The 17,021-nt window shown below is 37.0% G+C and overlaps 1 protein-coding gene across 1 annotated transcript in view; it reads left to right on the forward strand.

The window, feature by feature from the left end:
* ITGA8 (integrin subunit alpha 8) overlaps positions 1–17,021 on the forward strand; it is a 165,594-nt gene that overhangs the window by 41,666 nt on the left and 106,907 nt on the right. Inside the window, exons 9-12 of the mRNA XM_001916359.5 lie at positions 751–794; positions 2,209–2,265; positions 5,153–5,205; positions 16,594–16,799. Of these exons, the coding sequence (XP_001916394.1) occupies positions 751–794; positions 2,209–2,265; positions 5,153–5,205; positions 16,594–16,799 (360 nt within the window). The remainder of the gene's footprint in view (positions 1–750; positions 795–2,208; positions 2,266–5,152; positions 5,206–16,593; positions 16,800–17,021) is intronic.

Here is a 17,021-nt window from a genome sequence, read left to right on the forward strand (position 1 = left end):
AACTTTAATGAATGTCAAAGCTTAGTTTAGATTTATAAAAATGAAAGCTGGAAAAATCTTTGATAATCAGTGACTCCAACTCCTACCTATTGCAAAGACTGGAAGAACTTAAGTTCAATGACTCCATCCCTGATCCGTGGCAGACCCAAGGACTAAAACCACTGATTTCTGAATCTAGAGCCTGATCGTTGTGTGTTGGAATATGCTTCCAGCTTCCCCCAGAGTTGCTTCCTCTTCTGTGTTATTGAAGCTTCCTTCCCGGGGCACCCTGGGCTGCCAGGTTGCCTCCTAATTCTGCTGCCAACAGACAGTTCCAGGGGTCATACTTATATCATTTACGATATGTGGTTTCTCCTTAGGTAACCAAAATTGTTTTAACATGTTAGTGTGACAGGAGCTGTTACTTTTTACACTAGTACAAAAGATGTCACAACAGTGAAAGCTGGAGAAATCGGAGTAAAAGGTTTAACCTACAAATCACACGCGGACCTGAGAACCCAGGCTTATGTTCTAGAGGCAGAAACACATGGAGACTGGTGATGGAGGCTAGTGAATCTCAAAGGACGACTTTTGGTCTTCTGTTTTCTATTGTCTGTAGCAAAAACAAAGCCAGCGCAAAAGCATGATTTCAAACTGCCAGCTCTCTACACAATGGTTATTCATTCAAAAAGCACTATCTTTAACTGATTTATTGTATAACTTTAAAGTATGTAAGCAATTCCCCTTCTAAATGACTATTGTTATCACCAGAATTGGTTGCTGGAGTTCCAAGAGGAGCGCAGAATTTTGGATATGTGAGTACTATGAATGCAAGATAGGATATTTTCTTATATATGCAAAGAAATGTTTTTTTTTCATACAACTTTTAAATCTTTTAAAATGTCCTTTAATAGTGAGCCCCTACTGATCCATGCTTGTTTGCTTTCTAAAAAGGAGCCTAGATTTTTTTCTGATCTATGTGCAGAATCAGCTACATGATTTGGGGGACCCAGTGCAAAATGTAAATGCAGGGCCCCTTGCCTAAAATTATTAAGAATTTGAGGACAGTGATAGCTGGGCATGAAATCAAGGGTGGGGTTCATCTGAGCATGGGGTCCTGTGTGGCTACACAGGTCACACACCCATGAAGCCAGCCCTGTCCTTGTGCATAACCCAGGAATAATTGCAGAGGATCCCATTGTTGACATGATCAGTGTTTTAATATGACTCGTATGGTAAAAATAATAAAACCAATTGTAATTTCATTACTGTATTAGTTTCCTAGGGCCACCATAGCAAGTGAACACAAACTGGGTGGCATAAAACAAAATAAATTTATTTTCTTACAGTTCAAGAGGCCAGAAATCTGAAATCAAGGTGTCGGCAGGGTCGCACTCCCTCCAGTGCACTTGGGGGACGATTCTTCTTGCCTCTTTCAGCTTCAGGTGGCCCCTGCCTTTCCTTGGAGTGGCAGCATAGTGCCAATCTCTGCCTCGGTCTTCATATGGCCTTCTTCCATCTGTATCTATGTGTGTCCTCTTCTTTTCCTATAAGGACACCAGTTGTTGGATACAGAACCCACCTAAATCCAGGATAACTTTATCTCAAGATCCTTAGCTTATTTCATCTGCAAAGACCCTGTTTCCAGATAAGGTCACCTTCTGAAGTTCTAGGTAGACATGAATTTTGGAGGGATAATGTTCCAATCCATTATAACTAGTTACCACCAAAATAGGAAAAGAAAATAAGTAGACCTTATGAAAAGAAAAACCTAGATTTTAAATAATGTTTATTCCTTTTAAAGTCTTGTAGACTTGGAATATCTGTAGATTTGGGGTTGGCTGAATAGAATTAAAAGGAATATTTTTGCTATATGGATAACATTTTAAAATTTCCTATTTTTTTTGCAGAGAGCCAGAATCATACGCACATAAATGAATTTAGATAAAAATCCTGATTAGATCAATTAACTGATCATCAGATTAATTGCTCTCAACATTCTTGAATTCAAGTTTTATTTCTCCACTTCAAATGAATAAACATACCATAAACAAAAAGTTCAGTTGGATTTTGTTGAGATCATTCTTATGGACTTACATTTTTGTTTTACATGTAGCTAATCATTTATCACTCTTCACAAAAATTTTTAAATGATGCAAATTGTCATTTAAATAAATGTTCTCCAATTCTATGTCAATGATGTAACCTGTCTAATTTCTGTGATTTCAGGTTTCAATCATCAACTCCACAGATATGACCTTCATTCAGAATTTCACTGGTGAACAGGTAAAGACATTCTAATATCAAATAATGAATGTTACTCTATATTAATATTGTGATATTAATTTGTTAATATTTATATAATTTATTTGTTCATAAATAAATATTATTTATTAAATAACATAACCGTGCATCAGGCAGACAAGATCCCAGCGCTCATGTAGCTGTGCGGGGAGGCAGTTGAGGGGTTGACAGTTAAATAACAAGCAAATAAATGCCCATGATAATTTCAGATTGTGACAAGTGACATGCAGGCAGAATATGCTCCTTGAAAGCTAAAATGCCACTAACTGCTGGGATCTGAGAGCAATCCTGTTCTATTTTGGCCCTGTATGTAGTGTGCCTGCTGGTGTTTTCTAGATACCCGCCTTCCCTCTGAGAAGACACAGGCTTCTCATAGGTCCCACTGTATTGGTCGGAGTCAGTGGGCCTGGACTCTGCCTCCCTTCCTCACTGTGGCTGGAGCCCTCCCCTGACCTCAACATTATATGGAGGTTGACAAGCTATCTGGTTCTGGTCCCCTCCTCCCGGGGCCTCGATATTGCTCCTCACCCACTTTCACTGGCTGAGGTCTCATTATGAATGGATCAGTTGCCTGCAAACAGGCTGCTGTCGTCCTGATCTAACATAGCCAGAGGTCACACTTCATCCTCCACCCTGGGTTTTCCTGGGTATTGTGACCTGTTGAAATTTGCCACATTTCTGTAAACAGTGAATGTGGTATTGCCGTCTAAGGGAGCCACTCGTGAGTTGAATTAGTTTCTCTGGGCAACCAATTTTCTCTCCTAACCACCAATCCAGGTTACTGAGCTTCTAGAAAGCCTCACATTTGAATCTGGCCAAGTTACATCTTGGCCTTCAGAATCATAGTTTAAGATCCTGAAGTGCTCGACTCTTAGCTAGAGATACAACTTTGGAATAACATATTTACCAACCAATTTTGATTAATCGAGTTTTTTAATGAATGCAGAGCATTTTTGACATTTTCCTCCCAAAATTTGGGGCTTTAGTCTCCCCATTACTCGGCAATCTTCACCAAAGGATTTAACAACATCTCTCATGATAATCTTATGGCAAATATGGAGAAATAGGCTGCAATGATAAGGAAGTTGGATGGATTTATCAATTTTGAACAACTCTTTCCAAGCAGTGATAATTAACGGTCTAATGAAAATCTGGCAAGACTTCTCCTTTGTCCGGGTCTGTTTTACATTTTTGTCATTAGAAGCTCTTCAAACATTGTTAAATTTGGCCTCTCTGTAACTTCTCATCCTCAATAGCACCTAGTTCTGCAATGTTGAACCTCGGAACTTAATGCATAAATGATGAAATTTCTCCGCGTGAAGGCCACACACCACACCAAGAATAAGAATGTCACTGTATATATTTGAAATAGAGAAAAGAGGTTGGAGAATTGAGTTGTTGAGTTATTGCACAACGTAGTTAACTCATGCATTCACTTCCTCTGCAAAGAGTATTTGGCATCTGGCACCTATGTCCTAGTCTGTTTGGGTTGCTATAACTAAAATACCATAGATGGGTGACTAAAACAACAAACATTTATTTCTCACAGTTCTAAAGTCTGGGAAATCCAAGATCAAGGCTTAAGCAGATTCAGTGTCTGGTGAGAGCCCGCTTCCTGGTTCATCCTGGTTGACAGCTATTTCACTGTGTCCTTACATGGTGGAAGGGACAAGGGAGCAATCTGGGGTCTCTTTTATAAAGGCACTAATCACATTCGTGAGGGCTCCACCCTCATGACCTAATCATCCCCCAAAGGCCCCGCCTCCTAATAACATCACATTGGGGATTAGGTTTCAACATATGAATTGGAGAGGGAGGAACAGAAACATTCAATCCATAGCAATAGTATGTTTGAAATCGAGAAAAGAGGTGGGAGAATTAAATTACTGCCCTTGTTAACTTATATATTCATTCCCTCTGCACAGAGTATCTAGTACCTGGCACCTACTTTGAGCCAGACACTGGTCAGGCAGTGCAGATGGAAAAGTGAACAACACAGACCAAAGTGTCTGCCTTCTGTGGAGCACACTTTCTAGAGGATTGTAGGCTGATTCAATTAGTAGATGATGGGAGGCCAAGTCAGCTAAAGCATTGGATGGCAGAATATGGAAACAAAAAATCTTGGCACACTGAAACTATGAGCCAAATCTGAAAAGATTATAAATCTTGAAAACATAGATTGAAAAACAAAAACTTAAGAGCTAAAATGTGGGGAGATTAAGGCACACTAGTTATACCCAGAAAGACTTAGGAAGTCTAGTTGACGATAAATTCAATGTGAATTGTTAATGAGACACAGTTTCCCCCCCAAATTAAAACAATTTTTATGCTTCAGTAATATACAGAACCCAAAGCAGGGAGTTTATATCCTACTTACTACTCTTCTCCTGTCAGTGTGCTCACGGGGTATCATCTTTTCTTTGATATCGCATGTGGTACCTCTAAGGAAGAGGGACCAGGATGGTGAACTAGCTGAAAATATTTCATATGAGATTCATATAGATAAGGAATTAGATTTCTACTGTGAGGTTCACAATTGCAGAACCAGGTAGGATTAAGGACTAGAAGTTACAGAATAGCCAGTTTTAGCAAAGAACTTTCTAATAATTGTGTCCACAGATTGAATGGGCTGATTGTTGAACATCTCCAGAGGATATCCAAGCAGATGTCAGGGGTCTTAAGGGAGAAATTATGCACCGGGTCAGGGGTTGGACTAAATGACACCAAGACTCTGTCCATGTCCAAGAGTCAATGAATTTAAATGCAAAAATGTGCTGCAGTGACATTTATCTTTCAGGGAAAACTGAAAGATGACTAAAAAATGATTTTTTGAACACAAAATATGTCGTCTTATGGTTTCCCTTTGCAGATGGCATCTTATTTTGGGTATACGGTTGCAGTATCAGATGTTAACAATGATGGGTAAGTTTATAAGAACTTCCTCCTCACCCTGTATTATATTCATCCATAAAGATGTTATATTTTTAACTTCACGAAATACATCCTTCCTACTTCCTCAACAGGATAGAGGCTCTCTTGTTTTAACTATTTTTGGTTCAGGGCAAGAAGCTACATCTACTAAAGAATTATCTGTCATCCTGTTTTATATCTTTACTGGAATTTTCTGCATCTGCCACTTCAAGAAAAAGACGTTTACTTAGTTTTATCTTTATTTTTCAATTTATGAATTGAATAGTTCTTGGCCATTCAAAATCTGTTGCCGTTGAAGAATTTTCTCCCCTGTCTCTCTTCACCCCACGCTATGTGATATATTCATAAAACATTTGGACGGAAGTAAATATGTTTTCTCCTGACATTGCTTTAACCAACATAGTAGTAACACCCACGGAGAAGATGAAATAATAATGTTATTTTTTCAGCTTATGGCAGTAAATTACAAGTGAGCTTGGATCAAACAGCATGATAAGTTATGGTTATGTTTAAGTCATTACTTCAAAAATAAATTAGTATTAAACATCTCTTTGATTCACTAAAAGCACCTGACAGATAAAACTAAGAAGACCAATAAAATTGAGATGAACTGATTATCCCTCCAATAAATATTGTTAGACCATCTACTATGTACCAGGCATTGTTCTTGGTGCCCAGAATATAGTGACGAAGAAAGCAGAATAGGTCTCTGCTCTCGAGGAGCTCACATTTTTATAGAAAACAAATATCTGAAGAATCCTGACAATGATCCAGGATTGGGCTAAGCACTTTTGCTACATCATAGACAGACATTAGCTGTGACCTTCGCATAGCTAGAAATGTACTTTATATATTATGTGGTGGCATGTGATTGGAGATAAACTTGGTAACTTGTGAACCTTTTGGAAAATATCTTTTTATTATTCTTTCCTTCCACGGATACTTCTTAAGCATCTACTGTAAACTAGCACTGTCTAGGTGCTGGGATATAGCAGAGAACAATATAGAAATCTCCACCCTCATAAAGGTTATACTAGAGTTGAGGGCTAGGAGCTACAGACAAAAAATAAGTCAATCAAGTCAAGAGTATGTTAGATGGTGATGAGCACTGTGTAGGAAAAAAAATAGAAGAGCTGAAGGCAAACAAGATGTCCTGCCGTGGGTAAATGTATAAGCATACTGTGGGACATGCAGACACTGAGGTATTATTCAGTGCTAAAAAGAAATGAGCTATCAAGCTGTGAAAAACTTAGAGAAAACTTAAATGCATATTGCTAAGTGAAAGAAGCCAGTCTGAAAAGCCCACATACTGTATGATTCCAAATATATGATATTCTGGAAAGGGCAAAAATCTGGAGAAGGTGGTTGCCAGGGGTCAGTGGGGAAAGGAGGGATGAATAGGCAGAGTACAGAGGATTTTTAGGTAAGTGAAAGTACTCTGTGTGATACCACAGTGGTGAATCCAAGTCATTATACAGGTGTCCAAATTCATAGACTGTACAGCGCCGAGAGTGAACCCTAATGTAAACTACGGACTTTGGGTGATTATGATGTGTCAATATGGGTTCATCGATTATGACAAATGTACCACTCTGGTGAGGGATGTGGACAGTGGGGGAGGCTGGGCACATGGCGGTAGAAGGGAGTATATGGGAACTCTCTATACTTTCTGCTCAATTTTACTTTTAACCTAAAACTGCTCTAAAAAAAAAAGCCTATTAATTAAATTTGCAAAAACAAAAACAAAAAGGGGATAGAGACTATGGGGAGGGATGCAATTCTAAATCAGTTAGATACGAAAGGCCTCGGTGTTAAGGTTATGATTGGGGAAAGATCTGATGGAGGTGAGGGAGCAAGTCACCGCGGTATGTGAGGAAAAGCATTCAAATTCCCGGAGGCAGCAGCTGCTGGCATATTCAAGGAACATGCGAGAGGCTTGGAGAGATAAAATTGGGGCACAGAATCATGATGGTTTGTGAGCTCCTGCCTTTACTTCAACCTGCTTTACACAGTGCCACACAGATTCTGCCATGGATAGAATGTTCCAAGAAGGATGCATCATCTTATGAGCCACTGGAGGATTCTAAGCCAGGGAGTAGGCTGCTCTGACTTTGGTTCTAGCAGGCGTGCTCTATCTGTTGGGTCTCCATGGCCGTGAGACCTCCTGGGATCCCGTTGCCACAACTAGCTGAGGCAGGACAGCGGCTTGGACCAGAGCAATAGGAGTGGCAAGAAGCAGAAGTGGTTACACTCTGGATATATTTTGAAAGTATAGTCAAATTGAAATCTTATCCTGGAAGCAGATAATTTAAAATTAAATTGCTTTAATCTTCAGCTGTCTGGGTTATGAAAGAAAAGTAACAACTAGGATCACCATTCACAATTTCCAACCTGGATGTATTTGTCATCAAAGCCTTTTAGCAATTTAGAAAGAAAATGGCTAAAGAAGAACTTGAGTCCAAAATATGGCATGTTGTCCAGATTTAGGAAGCCCATTCTCTAGTGAAAACAAAAAATCCCACAGTGGCCTTTGTGATACACATAGACACAAGTCTCTCAAAAATGGCGACACAATTAGCACAAGGGTTTCCCCCCTGGGAGCCAGGCAGCATTTGATAAGGCACAGATTAACTCAACGTGTTCCCTTCCGTAGTTCACTCTGTTTTGAATCCTTTCACCTCTCCCCCAGTTTCACAGCGTGTGCCCTGCAGCGCACTGTCTCGCATTCACTCTAGTCTATAGCAAAGTTTTGTGACAATGTTTATAGTACGTTTTTTGCCAGTTAAGAACAAAATAGAAAACTTGTGAGAAAAGGACATCGCTGGTTTCCTGCTGATCAAAACAACATGGTAGTCACAAACATGGGAATTTTCTGGTGATGATTTGTTCTTTCTTGATGTTCTTAAAAATTGCTATGCATGCTATTTCTTTTTTCTTAGGCAGTATATGCTGAATTCTTTAGACTGCATTGAAAAATGCATCCATTATCTTAATATTGCCATTCTTAAAGATAAAGTGCCCGTAGATTCTTAGTCTGCATGTAATTTGCTGTTTTTCATTACTGAGGTGCTATGTAAATTCAAGGTCTTATTATCAATGAGTATGTTATGAAGTCATTGAGAACCTTTCATCCCAACTGAAGATAGACAACTCACATAAAGTCTGCGATTATAATAATGAAGATATAATCTCCTATTGTCTTTGCAGCACCTGTGTGTCTAGAACAATCACTTGATACTGTTGGCTTTCAAATAGACACAAACAAGGAAAGCATGGCATTTTGTGTTTCCTGCATTATCTTTGATCCCAGGATGGGGGCCTGAAATCACTAATAACAGTGACAACTGGTGTCCTCACCTCCCTGGATTGGTGCTCATCCTCAGGGATGGTACAAAACAACCCATCAGGGCAGAGACACAAACCTTTAGTCCTTCAGAATCTTAGCAGAAGAAGAAAAGAAAGACAGTAAATCATACGTGTGTCAGTGACTTTTCCTGAGCTCCTGTGACGGCTCCATGTCAGGCGCCATGTGGGCTCGTTTTGAGAAAGAGTGCTTTTGTCATTCTCAATTTCTGACAAGATTTCTAGCAGACATCCTAAGGCTGCATGGGATTTTGCTCTAAACACAAATGATTATCTCAAAGTTTTCCTGAATGTTATATATCTGGTCTGCCGAGTGTCTTAGCAGTTCCAAATGCATAAATCTCTATTCTCCACTGAAACTATTGTAGGACCTAATATTGCTATTAAGCAACAAAATTTTATCATGCATGATTAGCAGACAATGTTTTTTACCTCTCGAAGAGCTTCCATGTGTGATACGTCTAATAACACAGGACAATCCATACTACAATCCGGTGAAGCTATCTAAAATTCATCATGAGGAAACTGAGGTGCAGAAGTTAAGTGAATTGCCCAGGATTGCACAGTAATTAGGGGAAGGTCTTGATTAGTTCCCAGACCTTCTACTGACTTACCCAACAATTCTTTCTTTACTACATGCGGAGAACTTTTTAATGAGCTTTATAAAATACCTAGTAGGGAAAATATGTATCTAAGTTCAGCCTTCAAGTGTTTATGATCTGTCAGTATTAGCAATTTTCAATCTAATGGGTGAGTAACATGACTGGCATGCTTTTCACTTACTTTTAAAAACTGGGAAATGGGATAAATTAGTATATTAGTCACTGAAGAAATCCAATAACCTTTTTATTTTTTTAATAAAAATTGTTTAAGGTGTACAACATGTGTTTTGATATATATATATACATATACATAGCATATATGATGTACATATATGTCACATATGTGTAATGATCACTACATTGAAGCTGATTAATATATCCATATAGGTGATCCATCTATATCCCTGCAACTATGTAATCCATCCTTCACATAGTTATCTTGTGCGTGTGTGTGTGTGTATGTATGATGAGAGTACCTGAGCTCTACTCTCTTAGCAAATTTCCATTATACAATACAGTATTATTAACTATAGTTAATATAACCATGCAGTACACTAGATCTCTACAACTTATGCATCCTACATAACTGCAACTTTGTACCCTTTGACCAACATCTCGCCATTTCCCCCATCTCCCCATCCCTGGTAACCACCATTCTACGGTCTATGAATTCAACTTTTTTAGATTCCACATATATGTATGCACATATAGATCTGTCTATCTATATGTGCATACATATATGTAAAAACATATAGCTATGGTCTATATACACATATAAAATCCATATAGATTCCAATAACCTTAAATAAGGATTGTGATAGAAGAATAACCGGTGTATGTGTTTAAGTGTTTTACTCTATTTTGGCTATTGATAAGAATCTACATTCCTATTGCCTAAGTGTGCATTTTATTAATTTCCATTATTTTTATAAACAAGGTCTTCCACTTTATAAAAATGTAAAATCATAATGTCAAAGTTATCTTCACCCAAGAACTTTAAGATTGTCTTTAATGATGCTAAAAACAACTGACTGATGAGGAACATTCAGTTATAAATAGTTATTAGTGTCATGGCATATAAGAAAACTCAGTTTGCTCCATGATCTTAAAAATAGCCGCAGTGATGGGCTGCATTTCACTGAGTCATTGGTTATGATTCATAAATGACTTTACAGACTCTGTAACTCCTACATTTTTTTTCTAATTCACAAAGCCCTTTCTAGCTTTCCCAGCGTTTATCAGTGATCAAAGAATAATCAGTGAGTATTAATCACCCAGCAGACTTCAATACTAGAATCAAGATTTAATTCTCACTTTTTACCTAAATTCCTAATTTTCCAATAGCCTTTTTTTTTTCAGGCCTGCATCTTTTAAACCCTGGATCTGAGTGGGTGTTGTGCATTGATTCAGAACATCACTTGGCTAGTTGACTGTTCATAATTCAGAAGTTGGGATTCCCCGCATTTTGTGGTGTTGAACCAGACTTTCCTTTCTCCAGCCGAGAGATAATAACCACTGTTGTCCATGAGGCTTCCTAGTGAGCATTCTTTGACAACATACATCATCTTCTCTACCCACTATGCAACAAAAGCAAGGTGCCTAGGAATGCTCCAAAATCTCACCATCAGGAAAAAAAAGACAGTGTCATTAAGTAATGTGACCTAATAAGTAAATTGGTGGGAATTTTCTCCAATAATTTTTATTTAAAAAAATCGCCAAGTATTATGAGCAGACTCCAACAGCTTAGACCGAACAGTCATGTGCGTGCTGTTTGGTGGTTGACATAGTCAAGCCTGTGACTGTTTTGAAAATATAAACAAGCTGGCGAAATTAACTTCAGTTTGGTTATCTTAAGACAGCCAGAACTACAGACTCTGTCAATGTAAACTCTGTAAGGAATTTCTAGACAAACTTCACAACAAATGGAGACGGTATTTTTCATCTTGAACCTAAGCAAGCTGTTTTCTTCTTATGGCTTTTGAAACTTGTGGTATTTCTACTATTTCAGAAATTCACAGAATTATAATTAAATCCATTGGGTTGTTTCTAGCCTCTGCAGGGCCAAAAGGAGCTAAATTTAAAGAGATTCTTAGCAATTAACTTGAGAGCATTTTAGAGAAAATTTATTTAAAAGGAAGCAGCTTTGGCTAATTGTGTTTTTGTGTTAGATTTAGTCCAAGTATGTTCTCTCATACAAGTTATATCATTATGATTGAATTAAGTAGAAAATCTAGAAAACCAAAACACAAAGAAGTTGTGAATTAAACTGACTTGTGTAATGTAATTGATAAGCTGTATTAGTTCTTGCCTATCATAAAACAATTAAATTGATTAAATATCAACTCTGGTAATATCAACTCTCCTAATCTGCATGGTTTTAATAAATAACAGCATTCTGAAAATCAGTCACGGACATTAGCATGCAATATGTACTATTGGGAAAAAAGAAACAGTTTACATGTTAAATCAACACAATTAACACCATCTGGCTACAGAAAACTTGAATTCAGATTCTTCATACTGAATATTCTCATCAGTGGTTTCTCTCACCCTCTCTGTCTTTATCACTGTATTAATGCTTTGCTTTTCAGGAAAATATAATGCTTTTATCTCAAACAACACGTGAAGGATAAGAAATTGAGCCTTGCATTGTATTATATTAGAGTGGATTTAGACATTAAAAAGAGACACAAATAAAAACTGTGTGAATGCTACACAGAGATTTAAAGAAAACTATACTTAAACATTAAACATTTCAGATAAAATGAAATTTACTGTGTATATCCTACTATTATTAAATGCCTTTACACAGTAACTTAAATCTTATCCCAAACTACCAACATGACCCAAACAGCGAAGATGCTTTTTAGTGAAACTGTTACATATCAGAAAGTCACTATCAGAATATGTATCAGAAAGTCAGTGAAAAACATCTTTAATAATAAATATTGTAAAACTTTAAACTTGAATTGGGCATACAGTAAAAAAGGATCTGACAAATAAATTTTGAAATAGCCTAATAGCACATACAACCCTCTGCAGTGACTTTTTGCCTTGTCATCTGGAATAAAAAAATACATTTGCCGTTGCAAACCAGTACATACACACACATACAACTGAAACAAAAGTTTCATGGAACAATATTTACCCTTATTATGTGTAAGCCGTTCACTCTGATATTTTCTATTGTATTCTATTTTGTTTTTAAAAATTGCTTGTCAAGACCCATTCAATTGATTTCACAATCCACTAATGAGTTGCAAATCAAGATTTAAAACACCATTCTAAACAATAGTAGTCTTAAGTGGCTCTTTTGTTGCTAATATAAAATCATATTGACACTAAGTGCGAAATATTCTACAAGGCACATTGTACCAATTATCTCTAAGACAGTTATTGTCTCTCACCCTTATGAGAACACAATTATAAATTAAAAACAAATGCCTTTCTCTTTTTTTGGCCTTTGGAAAATTTTAGAAGACTTACACTTAAATATCTAGGGAAATATAAGAAAGTAAATCAGTGCTGTTATAATACTCCCAGAATCCAAAGAGTCCTGGGATGTGCTATCTTTCACAATGATAGGTCGAATAATTTCCTGTTTCTAGAACTTAGTGTTGCCAGTGAGAAATGTACTGAGCCAATTGTGTCAGTCCCAAGTCATGTTCATCCCTCAGGGACCAATTATATGGCTTTGTTCCTTCTTTATAGAACGAGAAAATGGCCCCGCTCAATCTCTGCAGTAGAGAACCAATGATCTTAGACATCTTTGAACTATAAGGCAGCAACACACACAACTGGGTGTTTAACAAATGAAAGTAATATTCATACTGGCTTCATACTGGCAATAATAATAACAGAAAGAAAGGCAACCAGGTTTCTGCAAGGGAAGTCCAGGGGCTGGAAAGGGGCAATCCTTGCTCCTCTTAGCCTGAAGCACAGTAGGTTGGCAAGCAATGGGATTTGTTTTTTAAGTAAACGTACCCAGAACATTTTTAAGAAAACGTTTTACCTAAGTATAGCAATCCAACTTATGTTTTGGAATCTGAAACCAAAATAATAGCCATTCCTCGGGTCTGTCTATCACAGCCCCCACTTCCTTCTTACAAGTTGGCCAAGTAACAGCTCAAGGGCTTTTCCATGTGTTGTGTCTCCTACTGTGGGAGACAAGTAAGAGCCTATTCTAGAAGTGGCTCGAAGTCCCAGACTATCCCAAAGTTACATTTCACCTTGTTTCTGGCTCCTACAAGGTGGGAAAGCGAGAAGGGGAATGCATTTTAACAGGAACTCTTTCTGTTAACCTTGCTATAATGTAAAAATACTGTGTATTCCCTTCAATGGCTAGCCCAGTGCCTTCATAATACCTATCATTTATTAAATATCATTGTCTAACTTGTGTGTATGTGTGTGTGTGCACATTTGTAGAGAAAGAGACACACGCAAAGAGAGAGATCTTTAGTGATGTATCCACTGCATAACTTATTTCTATATTCACATTTTTGAGGTAATGTAACTTGTTCAATACGACACAACTAGTTACTAAAAGATCCAGGTTTTAAATCTAGATCAAAATGACATCAAAACTCATGCTTTTCTCATATCTGGACTCAACTTACTTTTCCAATTATCTTTTTTTTTTTGTTTTTTGTAGTCTTTATTTCTTTTAGAGTAGTTTGGGTTCATGGAAAAATTGAGCAGGAAGTACACAGAGTTCACATATCCTCCCTGCCCCCTCCACCCTCAGATTCCACTATTATTAACTTCTTTCATTGGTGTGGTACACTGGTTGCAATTGATGAACCCATGTTGATACATTATTGAATAAAGTGCATAGTCTGCATTAGGGTTCACTCTTTGTGTTGTACAGTTCTATGGGTTTTGTTGACTGCCTAGTGTCATGTATTGACCTACAGTATCATATAGAATAGTTTCATTGCCTTAAAAATGCCCTGTGTCCCACCTATTCATCCCTCTCACTTCTCTTTCCCCTGCCATCTACTAATCTTTTTACTGTCTCTACAGTTTTGCCTTTTCCAGAGTGTTATGAACTTGGAATCATACAGTCTGTAGCCTTTTGAAACTGTCTTCTTTCACTTAGTAATATGCATTTAAAGTTCCTCCATGTTGTTTTGTGGCTTGGTGGCTCATTTCTTTTTATTGCTGAAGAATATGCTGTTATATGATGTATCACAGTTTGTTTATCCATTCACCTACTGAAGGATATCTTGGTTGCTTCTAATTTTTGGCAATTGCAAGTTTTTGTATGGCCGTAAGTTTTCAACTCATTTGGGTAACTACCTAGGAGTCTGATTATGGGATCATGTGGTAAACCTATGTTTAGCTTTAAGAAACCACCAGACTGTTTTCCAAAGTGGTTGTGCCATTTAGCATTCCCACCACCAATGAATGAGAGAGTTCCCGTTTTTCCACATCATTGTCAGCATTTGGTGCTGTCAGTGTTTTGGATTTTAGCCATTCTAATAGGTGTGTAGTGATATGGCATTGTTGTTTTAATTTGCAATTCCCTAATGATATATGATATTGAGCATCTTTTCATATGCTTATTTGCCATCTGTATATCTTCTTTGATGAGGTATCTGTTCAAATCTTTTCCCAATATTTAATTGGGTTGTTTTCTTATTGTTCCTATTATATATTATATACATATAATATTGATTATATATATATATAGATTATATATATAATATTGATTATATATATTATATTGTCATATAATATATAATTAGATTATATTTTATGTTAAGTATTATTATTATTGCTATTTCATGTTATTGAGTTTTAAGAATTCTTTGTATATTTTACTTTTCCAATTAAAATCTTTGGCATCCTTCTAGCATGGAGCCCACCTGAACCACTCACTGTTCCCTGACTCTGCTCAGGGACACTTGCCTTGGCTTACAGCACTGCCACCTGGAAAGCCTTCCTCTAGATCCACCTGTCAGAATCCTACCCAGGTCCCAAACCATCTCCTCCATGAGCCTTCATGAAGTCTCTTGAAGTGCCAGCTCTCTCCCCCATCCGGGATCTCCAGCATTGAGTTTGGATTATTCATCTAATTTTTCCCACTCTGCCTTGTTTACAACTATATGAGTAGCAATTTGTAACTTGATTAGGACTTGTAAATTAATGAGGAACAGAGTTGACCTAATAGTCATTATTTTCTTGACATTACTTATCACAATATCTTAAACATAGTCGGTACACGGATATCTCTTGAATCATGCTGAGAAATAGACAGTAGAGGAACACTAGAGGGAAGGCAAGAAAGTTGGAGAGAGGCAAATCAGAGTGATATTGCAGTGTCTTGTAGATTGCTCAGATCTTAAAGGAGGTTTCTTGTTCTCAGTAACTGTTCCCACCTCATCCCTGCCTTTTAGATTAATGACAATATTTTTGGTTTACTTGGCGAACCTCCACGTGTTACCTAATCTATATAGGCATAAAAGTCAAATGCAGAATTGTATTTCTGCCTCAGTCATTCTTCGGATTATGGCACATCCCAGGATAGGTGTGTCTTCAGACAAATTTCCGTAGAGATCATTAGTATAGATCAAATTATGAATTTTGGTTGATGTGACTTTTCTTAAAAACTTTAAAATAAAAATAATTCATGCATACGTTTTTAAAAAATGAAATCGCTTAGAATTCTTTGTTGTGTTTCTCTTCATGACCATCTGGCTCTCTCTGTGAAGAAAATACTTTTAACTACTTTTATATTTTGTTCTCCTAGTAGCTATGTCGTCATCTCTAAATAATTTGCATAGCTGTTTGTTTCTTGAATTTTTTCAACCTTAAAAATTATCTATTAGTATCCTACTATAATATCTCCATTTATAAAAAATAACTATAAATTCTCATTAGGGATGAAAATTTTGTTTTCTTTCTTTCTAGCCAGTACTATAACCCCTTCTGAACTCTGTTTTATTTAAATGGAAGTAACCAGAGTAAAGAGGAAAACAAAATTTATTTTAAACCTTATTACTACAAGAAAACTTCATAGTTTAAATGTATAGTTATATAAATTGTAGGCAACCTCTAATCTACTTTTAGAAAAACCTATTTAGGTCTTTTTGGTATGTTTTACTTGGGTAACTAAAGTTTCTGGAAATGCACTAAAAAGCTGAAAAGGGTAAAATATCTGTGGTTTTCTTGAAGTTTTCTATGCATTTTTAACATAGTTAAAAAGCTCAATGTGATAATTTAACAACTCTTATTTCCTTCCAGCATCCTATTCCATAGACATAACAAAGCAATGAAAGAAATATGATGACTGTGAAATGTCCCTTGGAAAAGGAAAAATACCAGTGGAAATGTACTAATCTATTTGATTAAAATGTACCGAAAAGAATCTCACTCCTGCCAGTGCACTGACCTCGCTCTTTGTTCCCTGCAGAATGGATGACGTGTTGATTGGGGCACCTCTCTTTATGGAACGCGAATTTGAGAGCAACCCTAAAGAAGTAGGACAAGTTTACCTGTATTTGCAAGTGAGCGCTCTCGTCTTCAGAGACCCACAGGTCCTCACGGGCACTGAGGTTTTCGGGAGATTCGGTAGTGCTGTGGCACATTTAGGAGATCTGAACCAAGATGGATACAATGGTAATTCACACAAACGTAAACGTGTGCAAGTAGTTTAAGTAACTGTTTACGTTAATTTCATGTAACTGCTATATGAAGTAAACAACGGGCATCCTAAAGTATTCTCAGTGGTGTGTGTGGTACAGTTATTATTGGTTTTTAATAAATCATCAAAAATCTCAAAGCAATTTAGAGTTTATACGTTTTGGCTGATATGGATGTTACATGGAAATTTTTTCACCT

This window comes from Equus caballus, chromosome 29, assembly GCF_041296265.1.
Source record: "Equus caballus isolate H_3958 breed thoroughbred chromosome 29, TB-T2T, whole genome shotgun sequence".
In the NCBI taxonomy this organism is placed as follows: Eukaryota; Metazoa; Chordata; class Mammalia; order Perissodactyla; family Equidae; genus Equus; species Equus caballus.